Source organism: Acanthopagrus latus, chromosome 1 (genome assembly GCF_904848185.1).
Source record: "Acanthopagrus latus isolate v.2019 chromosome 1, fAcaLat1.1, whole genome shotgun sequence".
Lineage (NCBI taxonomy): Eukaryota > Metazoa > Chordata > Actinopteri > Spariformes > Sparidae > Acanthopagrus > Acanthopagrus latus.
In genome coordinates, this window is record NC_051039.1 from 25,083,926 (window position 1) to 25,102,900 (window position 18,975).

The following is an 18,975-nucleotide window of genomic DNA, read 5'->3' on the forward strand; positions in this document are numbered from 1 at the left end:
CAAGTTAAACAGCAATGGAGTTTATTGTTGTTTTGTGCCAGCCAGTGTTGACCATATCTCACACTGTCACAAAAATGGCTTTATATACTCAAGTTATGTAAAATCATTATTCTGTTGGCCTTTCTGTAGAGACAAGTTACAAGCAGTGAGAAAATGCTATGAAGTACAAGTACAAGTCTACTCATTTTAAGGTGCTTGTACAGTACTCTAGTATTTCTTTTCTCTGCTACTTTACACTTCCAGCTAACTACATTTTGATGCAAACATTATATTTTTGACTCTGATGCTGAATATTGATAATTGACAGAGCTATAGTGGTCATAAAAATGACAAATATTTTTTTAAAAAAATGTAAAACAAAATAAAATCTCAAAAATTGCCTCTCATTATGAAGACATTTTTGTCTCTTGACTAAGTTTGCCAGATGTGTCCTAATTTTTGACCCACAATTAATTCTTCTGCCTCAGGAGTTCCTCAAGAAAGAGTTCAGTGAGGAGAATATCCGGTTCTGGCAGGCCTGTGATGTCTTTAGTCAGGTCCCTGAAAATGACAAGAAACAGGTAGCTGACTCTTTTTGATCACACACGTGCATCCATTTACACTCCTTCAGCAATAATTAGGGACAATATTATAATGTTAATAAGATCTCATCATTTCTGATCTCTTTCCTCTCTCTTTCACTGCTTTCTTTTTGTCTGATCACTATTTTTTTTATCTGAACCTTGACCTCTCCTCCACCCTCCATCCTTCCTCCCCCTGCCGCCACTCTACTACTCTATTCTACTCTCCCTTCTCCTCCAGCTCTCTCAGCAAGCCAGGGAGATCTACAACAGCTTCCTGTCCAGTAAAGCCACAACACCGGTCAACATAGACAGTCAGGCTCAGCTCGCCGACGACATACTCAACGCCCCTCGGCCTGACATGTTCAAGGAGCAGCAGCTGCAGGTAAAGTAGACACCAAAACACCACCCATTTCTTGAAATCTTAATGAGATAAGCAGCTACAGTAAGCATCTGCCTCAGAAGATGTATTTAGCTGACACTGACCTATGATCTTTGTCATGAGGGGGAAGTGAATGGAGGCTTCCTTTGAAGGACTCATTAGTTATTTCACATAAAACTGAATCACATCAGGCCCCTATTAAAAATAGACTAGTGTTTCAGCGCCGGATGCTCACACAACATAGGGTCAACTTTTCATCTTCGCCTGCTGCTGAGCATTATGGATGTGAATGGCTTCTTAGATGTGCTTGTCGTGAAGGGGCGGAGAGTTACTGAACAGCTCCATTGATTTCAAAAGCTCAGCTCAGATCTTCAAAGTCTGATAAGAGTCACAAGGCAAGAAGGATATCCTCACCATCACCTTCCATGTTTTTACACATCAAACATGCACACTTGTTCTCCGAAAGAGATGCACACACACACGCAAGCACTTTAAAGCCTCTTGTGGGGCCATTCAATTTAGAGTTTGTCATAGAGTTAAGATGTGGATGTGGATTCAAACTCCCATTACACATATACATCCACACTGGCCTTCCCTCAATCACTCCCTCTTTTTTCGGCCGACTAGCTTTACATTTACACAAAAAATATCCAAATCTAAATGGCAGATTCCTATAAAATTAATGGAGCTCATTCCTGCTCCCTAAAGGACAGACATTGGATTTTTATGACCTTTACCCATTCTGTGGATAAATGTTAAATTTTAGGGGCTTGGAGGAAATAAAATCATTTGTATACTGGTAGTCATCCGTTAACATGGAAAACCTTGAGGGGGCTGCTAGTGGGAAATCAGACCTTTTTCTTTAAATTTGACTTTTCTCTTGTGCGCTTTCAACTTCAATAAACTTCTGTTTCTGCTTTAACTTGCTGTTTTTTTTTCTTTTCTTTTCGGTCTTTGCCTCTGATATTCTTTATATGGCCATTCTAAATCCTTCCAAATAAGTTATTTTCTTCCTTCCTCCTTTTATCTTCTATCTTTCCAAAGATGTTTTTTTTTCTTACCTTTTTTATTTTTTCTTACCTGCTTTCTGCTCGTTCATTCCCCCTGCATTGTCACTTCACTTAACATAACATAACACATAACTACTTTCCTACCTTTCCCCCCGTTTTAGATCTTCAACCTGATGAAGTTCGACAGCTACACACGGTTCCTCAAGTCCCTGCTCTACCAGGAGTGTATGCTGGCAGAGGTGGAGGGGAGGCCCCTGCCTGACCCCTACCATATCCCCAGCAGTCCCACCTCCAAACACAGCACCACTGGCTCTGACCGCTCCAACTTCTCCACACCCAAGAAGGTAAACACAAACGCATCCGTGTAGCCTTGTCTCATCACTGATCTCACAGTATTGGTGTCAGAACACACAGTCACAGTTAAATACGGCAGAATGAAAATGGTCTTTTAGTTCTGATTGGACAAGGATTAAAGAGTTGCTTGTTCTAATACTTAGACCCTTGAAATCCTAATTATTCAAGAGCTGCAAAGATTCTGGCTCTTGCCATCTAGTAAATCAGATAATACATTTGTGTGGGTTCTCCAATGGTGTTGCATTTATCTTGTTTGGGTCTTATAGGAGGACAAAAAGAGCAAGTCTGGCAGATCTTTAAATGAGGACAGTCGTGATGATTCGGGAGACCGGAAGAAAGGCATGTTTTTCTCCTGGTCGCGCAACAGGAGCTTTGGCAAGGGCCCGAAGAAACGAGAGCTGACCGACTTCAACTACAGTCAGTAGTTTTGACAATTTTCCTTGTGTTGAAAACTTAACCAGAAAAAGGTTCTTCCTGATTAATAAAATTTCTATTTCAGTAACACAGATTATTAAACAATGATTCTTTAAAGTTCTTACATATTTTTTTTTTAACTGCTTCACCACCACAGAGTTTTTCATGTTGCTCATTCTCAAAATAATTTCCTATATTCCAGACACTGCTGATGAATATATTGTTTTCAGATTTCTCAGGCAGCAATGGTCGCCGTGAGTCGCAGGGTTCTCTGTCTTCAGGAGCCAGTCTGGAGCTTGGGACTTCAGGGAGGAATGAGGTCAGTCGGAGAGGAAACATCATCACATGATTAGTTTAAACATGAACGTAATGGGCACATGGACATTCATTTCATAATAGAGCAGCTTTATCTTCACCCTCTCCCTCTCAGTTTACAGCTTCAAAAGAAACAAAAACACTGTCTGTTTTCCCTCCTCTCTTCCTCCATTGCCATCGTCTGTCTTATTTCTTAAACTCTCCCTTCACTATCTGCTCTTCCCCTCCCTGTGTCTTTTTTCTTCCTTCAGGGTGATGTTTCCCGTGGAGCAGTATCAGTGTCAGCAGAGCGCGGAGGGAGCAGCGCCCCCTTGAGGCAGTGTAACATAAGCCTCCCGGATGGCTCATGTTGCTCTGTGCCACTGAGAGCTGGTGTGTCCATTAGGGACCTGCTGCTGGGGCTCTGCGAGAAGCTCTGCATCAACCTGGCAGCTATAGACCTCTTCCTGGTCGGAGGGGAGAAGGTACAGTACAACACTAACTGATGTGAAGCTGTTCTAAATACCTTTTTGAATGTGGGCTTCAGAGCTCTTATGCAAAATATCAAGCTAAATTAAGGCTTAGTAGTTTGGGAACCAGACAAATGTACCGAGGTCCTTAGCTCTGGCGGATGGGTCTCCAATTTTAGACAGATGACTTTAAAGAAGCACTGATCAATATTTAATATAAATAATAGGCAAAAGGACTGTATTATGTGAAAGATGTAGCCATGAACTCACAGACTTAGCAGTTTCTCGTCTTTCATTTTGGTTTCATAACTTTTGTTTCAGTGTTAGGTCACAATATGTGTGAAGTGTTTGATTCTCAGCTTCTTGCATAGTTCAGAACGCAACCTCCCGAAAAGGTGGATGCAGCTTTTATAAAAGATTATTCCAATTTTCCATAATCACACCTTTCATATCAAAGCTTCATAAAAACGCTGTTCAACATTCAGTGACATTAGATTTGGGCATCTTTCTAGCAGGGCGTTGTTCATGATGACTTCTCTCCTCTCTCTTTCACTCTCCCAGCCACTTGTTTTGGACCAGGACTGTATGACATTGTCTTCTCGGGATCTTCGACTAGAAAAACGCACTCTGTTCAGGTACAGTAAAATGCAGCAAGCAGTCAGTTAATGCTGGTCTAGAAACCCTGGTCTTTAAATGATGCAGCTGCCACCAAATCCCACAGAAAACGCAATTTATTTCTTTTCTCTCATTTTCCAGACTTGACTTGGTTCCTATTAACCGTTCGGTGGGCCTTAAAGCAAAGCCCACCAAGCCAGTGACTGAAGTCCTCAGACCTGTGGTGGCCAAATACGGCCTGCACCTCTCTGAGTTGGTGGCACGCATAGTAGGTCTCCCTTCATTCAGGCCTCCTTTAGATGGACAGACAGGCAATGTGTGTGATAATGAACTAATTTCACACATGTGTGTTTGTGCAATGCAGAGCGGGGAGGTGGAGCCATTAGATCTAGGTCTTCCTATATCCAACCTGGATGGGCTGCGAGTGGTATTAGATATAGCAGAAAACACTCCTGGAAAAGGTTAGGAACATGCACACTGAACAAAAACACATACATTGCTTCTCAATTATCATCATTTATGCGTCTGTATCTCTACATGTGCTCCTTTCAGCAGACAAACAGAAGGTAGTAGTCCCATCGACAAGCAGAAACCAATCAACAACAGTAAGACCTCTTCCAGCTTTTTATTTCTCATTTTTCTTTTGCTCTGGAATGTTCCATAACCCACCGAATGTCTCAACTTCCTGTTTGATGATGTCACGCTACTAAGTGTCTCTCTTGCTCGTCTTCAATCACCCATGTCTGTTTGCAATGTGTTAAAAATGTGCGCAGGTGTCTGATCTATGCCTCCTGCAGCCTTCAGGCTACTCAATATATGTGCACTGTTGCAGTGTGGCCGAGAGCCCCGTCACACTCTTGAGGCTCCTAATGTCCCACTATTGTGGTCTGCCTGTTGGCCGAATGCATCATCGACTTCTCTGTCTGGTTTGCTGGTTCTCTTTCTTCCAAAACAAAACCAGTGGCTGGGCGATCGTAGCCTAGCGGAGAGTTTGCTGGGTCTCACAACTTTTCTAACTCCCTCTGTGCACCGGGACAGGACTGAGTTGGTGGTGGCAGTAGCACTTTAGATTGCTTCCTGGATTTTTTTTTTGTTTATTATTGAGGATTTAATTGGTAATTGATTGCTTTCTGAGGAATCTTTTATTTTCCCACTTCATGTGCGGTATTGTGGCTTTAAGTAGTACTAGAAAGTTTCTCCCTCTGGTGTTGTGGTGTGTGTTACTCTACATGTTAGTAATGTTTAGTGCAAACAGTGTTGGTTGTCTGAATGGAACATCCCACTTACCTTATGTATACCTTTCTAGAATTATTTTTAGTGCATGTTAGGGCTGGGCATTATATCGATATTACATCATTACCGTCTTTAATTTTGGATATCATTCAGTTGTGACAGAGTTTTCCTGGTTTAAAGGCTGCATTACAGTAAACTGATGCAATTTTCTGAATCTGATTTACTTGTTCTGATAATTGCCATTACCTAATTAGGCATTATATACACATGATTATTGATTAAAAAAATATTAATGTTAATATTTTGTAAAAGCTCAAATAGTCCTCCCTACAACATGGAATATTAATATCAGGGTATTTGGTAAAAATTATTGTAATATTTGATTTTGTCGCCCAGCCTAGCATTCATCATCATCATCATCATTGTAATTTGTGCCCCCCCCCATCAAATTGTTACCATTTTACAATAGTCCACCCTCCTCTCCATCAGTAGCTGTAGTCCCCACGTGTTCTCATCACCACTGCCCCGTACTTGCACCGTCATGAGGGCTCTAATGCCCCGCTCCGCTCTCCTTGTGGCCCCCAGGGGGAGGACAGGCCGTCAGGGAAAGCTGGTTCAGCCCACCCCCATGGGGAAAACAGCAAGGCTGGGCCCAGCCCTGACACAAGCAGCCAGCCCTTACCCAACCACTCTGTCTCTCTCCATAAGGCTCCGGAGAAAAGAAAGCAGAAAAAGATTAATATAGACGAAGCTGAAGGTAAAGACTGAACAACCTCCCTCTCTTTCTCCCTCTCACTCTCTCTGTCTCTCTCTCTCCCCCCTCTGTTGTTTCTGTAGCTTTGTTGCCTGAACACACTAACCCTTATTGCCTGTCTGCAGTATTGCAGATGCAGCACCAAACGCTTTCAAAGCTAGCTAGCTACATGTAGCACAGTCAGCCTCTGCTCACACTGTATGTAGCTTTGACTTGTCTAACTGATTAATACACCCTCTGCTGCATGTTTTATGAATTACAGTGAATGTGTCTCATGTCATTTTGGACAATTATTCATTTGTGTGTGTGTGTGTGTGTGTGTGCACGTGTATATACGCGTGCTTATGTGTGTACACCTGCTACTGTGTGTGTGTGTGTGTCTCTCTGTGTGTGCGTCTGCAGAGTTCTTCGACCTCATATCCAAAGCTCAGAGCAACCGAGCAGACGACCAGCGAGGCCTGCTAAACAAAAGCGACCTGCAGCTCCCAGACTTTCTGCGCCTGTCGCCAGTGGAAACCAACCAGGCTGTGCCTCCTTCCTACGACCCCGAGCCCAGCTGCTCCACCCCAAATTCCCGTAACCCCAACAACGGCAGCTTCCCTAGCAGCGGTCGCCGGGGCAATAAGGCGAACATCAGTGACAGGGGAGGGGGAGGAGGCAGCGCCCACTTGCTCAATGCGAGCCATCAGTCCCAGAGCTTGGACTCTGCACTGGGCACTGAGAGTGGAGGGGGGAGGAAAACCAGACCGCCTCCTCCGTTTCCTGGCACCATCTCCCCCATCCATCTGTCCCAGGGTGGCCAGCGTTGTCCCCTCCAGGACTCTGTCAGGGGAGAATCAGTCCAGATGCTGGAGGAGGACACCCTGTCTGATCTAACTCTTGTGGGTGAGGGGGACATTAACAGCCCCAGCCTCAACTACGTCACTCCCTCAGCCCTGCAGTGCAAACGCCAGCCCCGACCCCAACAACAAGCACAGGACGGTCGGCCTAGCTCAGGTACCTTCCCTGTGTGAACTCTTGAACTTTTGAACTGTCCCCTCTTCTTTCACCTGACTGCAAGCGGGACCTGGAGGCCTAATAAAGTCCTTGTTGGTCGGTCTTGGGTCTGTGGCCCAGAATGCATCCAGATCTCCTCCCTCAATTCCATAAAACCACTTTCTGCCTTCCAATTAGAATTACAGGAGTAAAACACAGTGAAAACATTTTAAAAAAAAAACTGAGCCAAGATGCATCATGTGCAGTAGATGTGTTATTTTAGTCAAACAAAGGATATAGTAGCTGATATAGTGATGTACAGTATGCACTCCCCTGGGGCCAGCATCTACTGCAAGTCATTAATGTAAAATAATAAAGTAGGTCAGACGCACGAAGAGAGGAGAAATGGATGCATCAGGCTCAGACAGAAACTGTCCTTGGAGTTTCCCTGCGTGGTGTGTATCTGTGTGAAACTTTGAGCCGACTTGCTGTGGATTTCTTTCTGGAACTAGAGGACGAGCGCAGGATGATTTGGTGATGACCAGTGCCAAACTCCCTCCTCCACCCACCCTACCTGCACCCACCATACCTGCACCCACCCTACCTGCACCCCCTCCCAGTGTACAGAATCTAACAATGCACTTTAGCCAATTACAAACAAGACTTTACACATCTTTAAAAATCTCTCTTCTCCCCCTTTTTATTTTGTACTTCAACCTTCTAGTGTTCATTTTCATGCTTTTAGGCAGTTGCCATATGTTCTCAAAACAGTTAGCTAACAATCACTAGCTGTTCCAAACCCACAGTGCTCTTGAAGCTACATTTCTGCACTTCTAACTGGACCGTGTATTATTTTCAGCTTTATTACATGCTTTCGTGCGCACCGCTTGCTGACAGGTTACCCCGACCCCATAAATACCAACACATGCGACAATGCCATGAACACAGGCATTCGCTCTGCTGTTCCTCATCGACTCAGAGCACAGAGCATTCTGTGCTCCCACCGCTGTCCTTTCACCTCAGGCATTTCTCGTGTCACTCATGAAGACAAGGCTATATAGAGCGCGCCACACATGTAACCACGTTCTCCGACCAAATGATTCAGAGACCTGTGCACTGACTGTACATGAGCGGTTTTTCATTTCATTCGTTGCACTACATCGAACAGCAGCATCTGTTTTTCTTTTTTTAATCTCTTCCCACCGTCCCGGCAATTAAACAGCGTCTTCAGCCGTCTGTCCCTGCAGTGTTTTAGCTGGAAAAAATTGGTTCTATCAAGTCAACCTCACTATTTAAAGGTTTTACTTTTACTTCATCCCGTGCTATTAATTTATCCCACCTCCTTTTCATTTTTACAATCTATCAGTTAAAAGTATTAATTTGTATATAGTCAACCTCGTGAGATCACCGTATTTCTGTAGTCATTGTCGAAATGCAACACAGCCATGCTGTTTCTTCAGTTGTATCACAATAGAAATCAATTCTTCTCTGTTTTGTTCAGTTGACTGTACTGTCTGTAAATAGATCAAATAAATGTTTTAAAGGTTGAACTCTCTCTGCAGAGCCTCATGTGAGCAGCCTCTTTTCTTTTGCCTCTTTTTCTTGTTCCTCTTACTTTGTTATGAGTGTGTCTTAAATTTATCCAAAGCAGGACGTGAGCAGAGATCAGTGTTTGAATGTAGTTTTTGATTTTATACACATCTTTAAACCCTGAATACAGAATATCACCATGATATAGCCTTCTTCCTACTTCAGTAAATGTGTGCACATTAGCTGAAGACATTTTTACCGTACTTGTGCTTACTGACAGCAGTTTGACAAACGTGTTCCTGAGCCCATGCAGTAATATCCTTTTATACAATCACGTATTTCACAAAGTGGTGAACCTCGCCCCATCCTCGCTTGTGAACGTGTCAAGGATGCCCCTTCCAACACAAATATGCTTTTGTTTATTTCTCCCATTTTTCATAGGTAACAGACTTAAGACTTTTTGTATGCACACAAGTATTACTTCTCAGATTTTGGGCACAAATGTTATTTAATCTGATCTAATCTTTCAAATTGACGTCAATAAAATGCAAGTGTGTTCTGGTGGATATTTCTGCAGTCAGCCTGCCGACTGCTCTCTCCCTCAAAATGTGCAACATCTTTGGCATTGTTTTCTGTGATTTTTTTTAAAAAAAGGCACATTTTGGAGAGGCAGAAGTCCACCTGTGCAGTGATCATGCTGCCTCATCAGCATCTTGATTTACAACACCTGTCAGGCAGATGGAGTATATTGGCAAAGAAGTAGTGTTCGTTAACATGGATTGAATTGTTGTTTAGTGTATAGCCTGTCTGTCTGCCTGATGTTCCAAACAAGTGTTGTTGGAGACTTAAAAGACTTTCCACAACTTTCCCCCTCTGTTGTTGCTTGGTGAATTATCACATTGTTTTTTTGCGTTGCACAGCGTCTCTACTTTTTGGGTTCAGTGTTGTATAATATGTCTTTCTGCTGCATAATGAATGCTTTTACTTTCTAATAGTGGCTGATATATTCCTGTACTTTACCTGGAAAGGATATTCAATTCTTGACTTTTTCTTGGAATGGAGTTTTTGTATAATTTAATTTTTATATTGTTATATTACTGCTTTTACTTGAGGATCTGGGTTCTTTTTCACCACAAAGAATAACAATAACTGACACAACCTCAGATTATCAGATTTATATTTCTTATGCTTTTGATCAACAGCTATGATAGGTATATCCTTTTTCAATACCATCTTAGAAAATGCGTTGGACTCGTCATGTTTTTGCTGTTTTTGACCTGTGACCAACTCACTCCATCTGTACAGCCCCTCTCCTATTTATCTTACTTGATATTCCTGTCCTCTCTCTGTTGCCTCTTCTGTGTGTGTGTGTGTGTGTGTGTGTGTGTGTGTGTGTGCATAGGACAAGGCTTTTGTTTTGGGGTACAAAGGCTTTTGGGGTACTGGGCTATTAGCTATGCATGGGTTCCCCTCTGCTCAATGCCTTATTAGGAAATCTTTGTCATGCTGGGCTCATTGGTAGCCCACAAACAAGACCAGATTCTGTTTCCTCCTCATCCTAGCACACACACAGTTACTCATTTCCCCTTTGCACATAAATTCTCTGGTGCTGACATAGAGCCACAGAGCATCTACATTTCTATGTCTCTTTTGCATCACATGATGTTATTCTGTAGCGATTTTCATTAGAATAATTCTTCAGTGCTGTTTGTTGCCTTTGTGTTTCCTCGGGGACTGACATGTGACAAGGAAAGCAGCTGTATTTATCCAGTCCATATAATTAAGCAAAAGAGAGAGCAAGATGAAATATCTTTGCATTTTGCAGTCACACAAAAAGCTTCCATGTCTGGCTGTGATGTACGAGTCTGTGTCTGTCTGTTCATTTTTTAAGGGTTCACCAGAAGGCCCTCTCAAGGAGAATGTTGAAAACATAGATCGGAAAGGACAAAGACAAGGATCTGTATCTGAGGACAGTGGAGTTTTCTCCTTTGTAGTATGGCACATTTTTTAGAAGAGGATCAAAGAAGTGCTTTATGGTGACCATAGATAATGATGATTAGAACTGAGTTTTCCTCAAACTAAACCAGTCTCTGGGTATGACTGTTTCCATGCTGCAGGACCCAGTGAGTTATCTTATTGTTGCTGTAATTGCATGGGAAAACCTCGCTCGCAGAAGCTGTTACATGAATACCGTTTTGGCTCGGTGTTCCAATTCACTGGCTCTTGCCGGGGCCATTTCCCCTCCCCGCTGGCCAACAAAATAATTAGAGCATCAGCACAATTTATCTTCTCATCTAAACCAGCCCCCTCTGCTGGAGAGAGAAGGAACCAAAAGACGGTGGAGGGAGGGAAAGCATATACTAAGCTGAGCAAAGGCAACCTGGACTGCACTGTATTATATTCTGGGTTAAAGGTAATGTAGGCGAGTTACTGAACTGGGAACTGACTTTTAACCATTTACATGGAATTGCATCATTACATTTTAAAATCAGTACTTCTACTTAAATATTTTGTCCTGCAGCTCTACTATGTTTGAGTAGTCAACAGTTGCACAATCAAAGGCTCTCCACACCCACACACGTGTTTCCAATAAAAATGGTTATGATTTAATTTGTCTTGAGAGAGATCCCCATCAGGTCCTGAGGAGATCGAGTCTGATCAGGCAGCAAGTGGAAACACCTGGGGACCACAGAGTGAGACGTTTCTTATTCCTTCTGTCCAGTGAAGCTAATCCTGAAACACCATTTTAGTCTTCTTGAAACGAGTCATTTTACTTGCAGATGAGTACAGTCGAGAAGCAGCACTTAACATTTTAGCCACAGTATGTTCACCCTGCTGCTGTCTGACAGAAGAGTTATCCACTGCCGTACCACCAGACAACGAAGCATAAAAGGGACTACAGCTTTTGTGTGCTGTATTGAATCGAAAAAAAAGTCCTTTATCCTTTTTAGAAAGTTCTAAATTTGCCTTGTGGTGGGAATATAAATGTTAAGGGACGACCAAAGTTTTAAGAATCAGAATTTTTCCAAATTTAGTCCCACAAATGGGGAAATGTATGTGTCACAGCAGCCAAATTGCAGTTCAATTTCAGCTTTACAGTTCTTCCTGAGGGGAACATGAATATCTGAATCTAATTTCTTGGCAGTCCATCCAGTATTGTTCAGATAATTCAACCAGAAACCACACATGTCAACCTTGTGGCGGCAGAGTGACATTACAAATGATGCAGCCACACAAACACAATGTCTACACCAGGAAACAAGGGGCAGATCTTAATTTCCATCCCTCCTTCCATTATTCCTCATATTACGTCTTTGTCACAGCAGCCAGTTTGACTTGTCATGGCAGGAAGTGCCCAGGTGATAGCAATCGCTCAACGATGGCTGGGAGTCCACGTTTGTCCTTAATCTGCGCTTTTCCTGCTTCAACATGTCATATGTCTACAAAACAAGACGACTGAATCTCAAAGAACAATGAGGCAGCAGATGCAGCCTGAGGTCAAAGTCATGTAATTAGGAATCAGAGGAGGGGAGACAGAATGAGTTTCTCTTTCTCTCAGCCAGTAGATGGCAGCAGTCTGTATAAAGATGTGGAGACAAACAGTCTCTTTACACACATACACACACACAGAGTACCAGCTATCCCTGTTTCCCATGATGTCATAGCCAAGAGCCAGCATGGGAATATCTGTCACATCCACTTAGTTTCCTGCTGTGCTGTGTGTGTGTGTGTGTGTGTGTTGCTGTATCCATGGTGTTGGAACAGTTGGCCACTGTATATGTTGGCCATTGCTGTCAAGAGTGTTGTGTCTGAAAGAATTAGACAGAATTCAATGAATCAATCTCCCCTTAAATTTCTCACACACATCTTCACACAAACGCACCGAGGGATGAAGATATCTCCTGGCTCCGGTCCATAATCTGTGTTCTTGTATTTTTTTGCTTTGTCACTGCATCACAGGCTTTCGCCAACAATTGCAGGACATTTCGCTATTTTGTGTTTTCTCTGAGTGTCCCTGCATGTGGATTTTTTATTTTTTTTTTTGCAGTGATGGTGAGTGCTTTGTCATTTCTTGTGTCTCCTCCATCTCTTGCTTGTGTCGCCTGTCTTTGTAAAGCCGCCTCTTCCTCCTCAGGTAAGGACAGAGACAGATGGAGAGGGAGGGAAAAAGGAGGAGGAGGTTTCAAAATGCCCGGCAGAAGAACAACTTCTTCCAACCCAGTCCTTCCCTCTGCTGCTCCGCCTCCTCCTCCTCCTCCACCACCACCACGGCCTCCTCTTCGCTCACGTCGCAAATCCAAGTCACCCTCATCCCGCTCCAACCACCCGACCCCAAAACGAGCCTTGGATTTGGACAAGATTGGGGTCACCGCTGACCCGGGTGACAGCAGGCCAACCCATAGAGGGTCCAGAGACCTCCGGGGTTCTCAGGGTTCAGATCTGGACAGGAAGTGGGAGGGTGTGGCCTTGGAGCTGCGTTGCCGTGGCAGCAGGATGAGGTCGGCAGTGTACCAGAATTCAGACTTGCCCTCCATGGTCAAAGCCAAGAGACAGCCGGAGCAGAGTGGGGGCAAAAGGCATGTAGACCGGAGTAAATTGAAAGCAACGTTTGTTTGAGGGGCCCCGATGCTCGGTTGACTCGCGCTGTCTGGCCTGCCGATGGCGTCCGTGTGACTCCGACCACAGCGATGGTCTCTGCAGCAGCTGAAACACTGTCTGGGTTCCAAGTCGAGACGAAGGGCTCGGTGTCAACAAGTGTGCAGCTGCTCCCAGACTCTCCATGGAGGGATGCTATTACAATGTGGCAGGCTGAGATTAATCAAACACTGTGCCCCAATTCCACACTGCATACTCACTCTCAGTCTTCACTATGTGGCACATTCATGCAAGCACTGTACCCAAGTGCAATATGGGGGACTTGTGCTTCACCTGAGTATTCCAGTGAATGCCACTGTGTCCATTTTAGAAGGAAATGTTGTGCTGTTTATTCAATGACATGTATTTTCACAGCTAAACATAACAAATTAAAATACACATTTAGTTATATTGTTATTGATAACTGTTAGACATCTTCATCTAAGGATCAGAAGAAGAACTTGGAGCGGAAGCTGAGTTAGTCTGACTTTCAGCCCCTGCTGTGAATCAATGTCTAAAACTGCTGGATCCTACATTTCCCATGATGCAACTTCACAGCATCTTTCACAAGACCCTTCCTAAACACTTTTCCTTACCTTAGTTAAAAACGCCATGAGGTAATGGACAGACTTGAAGAAGAACTGATTGACAGGGACTTTGGATAAGACAACAGAGGTGCTAAGACAGTCAAACCAAAGGTGGATGTTACTGCCGTGGCTCTGCTGTGGCAAACCTTCTGCTCCGAAGACGGACTGCTTTACAACTGCAGCACATTATGTAGAGAGCCTGCCTTTGGGTTTAACATGATGCTGAAAGTTCAACACATCTAAGAATATTAACAGCTCTCTTTTCCCTTCATAATTAATGGTCAAGCACACCCTCTGCTAAAGGTGATAAGATAGGAAGCAGTGAAGCATCTTTCCTTGGCATTTAGGAAAATCCACAGGCTCCTTGTCTGCTATTATGTCTGGCTCATTTCGCACAGTTTGGAGCCTTCCCATGAGCAAAAACAAAAAACAGGCAACCGCAAACCCACAACGCCAGTGTGCATCTCAGACTGGCGACATCGTTGGGCTTTCCCAGACTGAATGAGCTCCACCAGAGCCTAACATGAAATGATACAGCTGTTTTCACACACTGAGTAACAGTAATCATAGCCAGTGAACTCATCCTCCTGTGTAAAATCTGTGGACTGCTCCTTTTTAAAAAAAAGTAGGCAAAATAATAAGTGTTGAAGTTATTTACAGTTATTTATTTGAATACCCGAAACACCATTAGAGTATGTAAGATGTCTGCAACTTTCTGGCCAGCTGAGTGAGTGAAAAGATTAATGTTTGTCATTCTGTTTCCATGCACTCTATCAGACCAGTTATCTGATTCAACCTGTCAACCCAGGAACACATGCACTGGAACATACAGAGGCCCTGGGAGAAATTCAACACCCCAAACAACAAAGTGCCTCGTTGCAGAGTTGAGCAAGGAGGACTCACATCATCACTGTGAGACAAATCTGGAGAGAAAAAATGCAGCCCTGCTCAGGACTTCCTCAGACTCATCATGCTCACACAATAAAGTATTTTCTTGACAAGTAATCTCGTATAATCGTTCTTTCCACCCTGCTCATTTTGCATCTCTTAATTGGCATTATTCTCCAGGCAGCTTTTCCCGGATTAAGCTGGCTTTCCACAGACAGAGCCGCGGCTCCGCTGATCAGCACTAAGGCAACGTGAATCCCTGTCTGACACCCGGCTGAGAGCCAGACTAGAGACTTAAGTGAAAGGTGCGCGAGTTATGCGCTTTTAATCGAGTTAGCTCCACTGTAAACAATCAGCACCTGACGCAGGACGACAACTGCACCAACTTGGCAGGAGCCCGCGGGGGGAGGCCGGTGCCTCCGCACGGCAAGGTGGTCCGACTGTCCGGGAGAGAGTGCAGTCTGACGCCGGGGCCTCGGATCTGAAGGCTATTTTGAAATATGACCACCACCCACCTCTCTCTCTCTCTCTCTCTCTCTCTCTCTCCCCCTCTCTATGACTGGGGGAGAGAGGTGCGCACACACACACACACACATTCAAACACACACACACACACACACACACACACACACACACACACCCACACCCACACACACACACACACACACACACACACAGCTGCTACGGAACCATGACAGAAGATGACGGATACAGTTGTCGCGGAGGGACAAGTCAAGTTTAGAGATGGAAAAAAGGTGATTTTTTTTTCAATATTCCTCCGCTTTTCTTATAATTTAACATGTATTCACACACTTAAGGACCAACTGCTGGAATATTGTTTGTTATTGACCGGTTCTTTACAAACCTGTCCACAGTGGAAGACTCGGTGGGTCGTTCTTCGGAAGCCCTCCCCGGTCGCAGGTATGTGGCTCGCCGCTTGTGTGTTTCTTAGCTTCCGCCGCCTCCAGTCAGAATGTGCACGTCTTCACGCGGACAGAGAAATGATCGGCTCATTCGGCACTAATCTCATCTGATTTTCGGCACTTAAACTAATCACAACTTGTCAATTGGCCGCTTGGCCGCGCGCCACGGGAGCGCGTAAAACGCACCACGTCCGCGTCAGCACGTGAAACTGTCACGCAGCGCAGCGGCTGAACTGACCGAATTTTGCGTCATCGGGATCGAAACCAGATTGGAAGTGCGCTGATCAAACATCAGCGCTGCCTGTCCCCGACAGTCTGGGTGTTAAATCTTACAGGAGGGTTATGTTGCATGGTGGATTTAAGGCTCATTATTTAAAAACGCCTTTTGGCTGCAAACATAAAGTCTGACTGACAGAGGTTTCTCTCTGTGGGATTGGCAGAAAAACAAAGCAACCTTTCTTTATTGAACTTCACTGAGATGCTGTGAGGACAGACACTGTGATCTCAGCTCAACACACAAACATGTGGCTTAAGCTGCACTCTACAGGCGTACTTGAAGAAACTGGGTAGAGTGATGGGAATAATGTTGGCTACCCTGAATGTATGTGAGTGTGTCCATGGCTGTGTCTGGACTTTGATCATCAGCTGTGCCAGCCGATCACCTCTTTGTCTCATGGTTTGTTATGACAGCTGTGCCAGAAACACACGCAGGCGCACAGCAGGGCTTATCAGGAAAGAGTGACTGCTGTTATTCTGAATTCTGCTTTTAAATGAAACCAATTTGACTTTTAACCCTGTCGCCCTGTGTGTCTGCGTCAGACTGCCTGTCTCTGCTGGTGTACAAGGAGAAGAAGAAAGGGAAGGAGAAGGGCGGCGGGCACAAGGAGAGGCTCAGTGTGACACTGGAGGTAGGTTCAGCCGCAGGAGGCCCGAAGCTCTCTGTGTCTCATCTCGAGTGCAAGTGAACCGCACTGGTGGCAGCTTTATTGCAGCTCTTTAGGGGTGTTGCATCACAGAACCAGCCAGGCTGTCTGCTGCTGTCATTAGACTGCACTCACGCGTCCCTAAGGCTAGAGCGTCGGTCAGCAAAGTGCAAGACACAAGAAAAAGCGGAGGAGCAACACAAAACCTGTCTGGGGGTTGACCGCATGATGTGTGACCCAGGATAACATAGTCATCTTTTGCTTGTATGAACTCATTCCAAGAAACCATGTGATCGACTCTCAGTGCCGCACCAGACCAAAGGGAGCCAGAGTCACAAGGTCTGGTGCAGCGTTAATGAGCCTCGCTGATAGTTGAAGTGGTTTTGTGTTTTGCTCTCAAGTTCTCAGAAACAGACAAATCCACCTGACCTCAATCAGGAAAGACAGAACTTTTGATTTAGGCTGTTGAATGCTGTCCAAGTAATACTTTGCCTTTCCTTTGTGATAATAAAAAGACTCGAGGATAAAAGGAACTATCAGTGATAAACAGTGATCATCTCTGCTCCCTCAGGGGATCTGCGGCGTGGAGCCGGGGCCCGGCTATGACGGGGTATCCTACACACTCTCCATCCTCTGTCTGGCACACACGCTGGTCCTGGGCTTCAACAGCCGAGACGCCCTGCTGGCCTGGGATGCCCGCGTCCGCTACAGCCTGGGAGAAGGTCAGTGGTTTGGCCTCGTGCAAATGCTGCAAATCCTTGTTCGAGGATGTGAAGTGTGTAGGAGAAATGTGCTGATGGGGGGAAATGATCTGCTGTTGGGAAACACATCAAAGAATTCAGCGAGTTTTTGAATATCAAAGCTGAGGAGTGGGTTGTTTTTTGTGGATCAGCAGTACTCTTACAGGGAGTCACTGATCTAAAGAAGGGATAGATTTGGTATTAGTATCTAAAACTTTGCTTAATAAAGCCTTTAGATGAAGTCAGATTCTCAATTACCTTCATGACACATGGCTTCCCTGTCAGTCTTAGGACTTGTGGTGACACGCAATCAGAGCTTTTATTCCTCATTGAATCACCCTCCATTAAGTTGACTAGTGTGAAGGGAGTAGTCCTGTAGTTTATGATTGTATTGTTTCTAAAACAGTGTGCAAAGTAAAAGATGAGTTTGGAGGACCAGAAATCTAAGCCCCTGCTGAAGACCCATCTCACCTGCAGGCCATGGATGATATCACAATCTTTTCCCTATCGAGAGGAGAAATCAGATTACCTGCCCTGAAGTTCAGTACAGTGTCCTCAAGGGATAATTTGTCAGTTGTCGCTGGCCTTAAAGGATAAGTTAATCTGAAAATGAAAATGTATTGTCACTATCTGGTTACACTCGTGGTGATGGAAAGTTGGATGAAGTAGGCCACAAAACATTCCTGGAACTTCACAGCAAAACAACATCGCAGTATTCTCCTGAAAAACTGAAGGTAACCGGTAAAAATAAAAAGATTTAATAAATTAAAGGGCTCCATATGGCTCCATAAGTCCCCATCTACTTCAGTTGGTTAGGAAAAAGCTACAGTGCTGTTTTGCTGTGAGACTCCAGAAATATTTTGTGGAATATAAAACTTTGAGGCTAAAGTTTCACTCTAATGTGTCCTAAAGGTCAGATTTTAGGAGATGTTGTGACTGAAGTTCAGTGATGGTGTAATGATTGAAAGAAAACTCTGATGATAAAACTACAGCCAGACGACCCTAAGAATTAACATAAACAAGCATTTTATTTCATTCATTGCTATAAACTCAATTCAAAGAATGCAGCAGCTCACCTAAGAATTCTAACCCACACCCCTCACAAATAACTTTTTACCCACTCGGTCCGAACTTTTTTTTTTTTTGTCATGCAAAAATTTACTTATACCACTATGAATTTTAATAACATATTGAAATAACTTTGGGCTCATTTAAACAGTGCTTCAGAGCCAGACTGTGAGCTGAATTTTATTATATTTCTTCTTCCTGCATCACCTGCATAAGATTTACATCTTAATCAAATAATCCACAAGCATTCCCTTCCTCCGTCACCTTGAGAATGTCACGCCCATTTATCTCGCCTTCAAACCACAAAACACTTTCTTGATATGAATAGAGAAATTGCTAAGAGAACGTCCTCCGTCTTTATAACAGCAGCTTGGAATAAAAAGCACACTCAAGATTTAACAAATATCCAGCCTGGGAGTCTTTTGATTTAAATATAGAAACACGGGTTTTCCACTTAGGCCTTTTGTTGCTGAGAACATACTGAATACATCCACTATCTGAATATACTGATTTCTTACCCTCAGTGCAGCCATTGGTTTCACATCATTGACACAATTTTACACTTAACTTGAGCTCCGTGAACTCAAACACAATGCATGCTGTAGTCCTCAGCTACGTCT

The 18,975-nt window shown here is 44.0% G+C and overlaps 2 protein-coding genes and 1 long non-coding RNA gene across 10 annotated transcripts in view; 2 read left to right on the forward strand and 1 right to left on the reverse strand.

The window, feature by feature from the left end:
- The window catches only part of rgs12b (regulator of G protein signaling 12b), a 46,301-nt gene extending 37,677 nt beyond the window's left edge, over positions 1-8,624 (forward strand). For 2 of the 8 annotated variants that reach the window (XM_037111075.1, XM_037111157.1), the window contains exons 8-19: positions 468-560; positions 802-945; positions 2,114-2,296; positions 2,573-2,723; positions 2,951-3,039; positions 3,287-3,499; positions 4,046-4,119; positions 4,241-4,367; positions 4,464-4,560; positions 4,652-4,704; positions 5,918-6,089; positions 6,489-8,624. In XM_037111075.1, coding sequence (XP_036966970.1) covers positions 468-560; positions 802-945; positions 2,114-2,296; positions 2,573-2,723; positions 2,951-3,039; positions 3,287-3,499; positions 4,046-4,119; positions 4,241-4,367; positions 4,464-4,560; positions 4,652-4,704; positions 5,918-6,089; positions 6,489-7,099 — 2,007 coding nt within the window. In that variant the 3' untranslated portion in view covers positions 7,100-8,624. The remainder of the gene's footprint in view (positions 1-467; positions 561-801; positions 946-2,113; positions 2,297-2,572; positions 2,724-2,950; positions 3,040-3,286; positions 3,500-4,045; positions 4,120-4,240; positions 4,368-4,463; positions 4,561-4,651; positions 4,705-5,917; positions 6,090-6,488) is intronic. The other 6 variants (XM_037111309.1, XM_037111243.1, XM_037111393.1 and 3 more) reach the window with 6 other exon arrangements.
- Positions 1-16,430, reverse strand: LOC119027236. The gene is made up of 2 exons (XR_005077327.1): positions 15,567-16,430; positions 1-540 (listed from the first exon to the last, which is right to left on the reverse strand). It is a non-coding gene; the product is annotated as an uncharacterized LOC119027236 (long non-coding RNA).
- Positions 15,305-18,975, forward strand: part of LOC119026948 (protein Dok-7-like) — a 26,622-nt gene continuing 22,951 nt past the window's right edge. The window contains exons 1-4 of the mRNA XM_037111689.1: positions 15,305-15,456; positions 15,577-15,622; positions 16,444-16,532; positions 17,119-17,269. Of these exons, the coding sequence (XP_036967584.1) occupies positions 15,403-15,456; positions 15,577-15,622; positions 16,444-16,532; positions 17,119-17,269 (340 nt within the window). The 5' untranslated portion in view covers positions 15,305-15,402. The remainder of the gene's footprint in view (positions 15,457-15,576; positions 15,623-16,443; positions 16,533-17,118; positions 17,270-18,975) is intronic.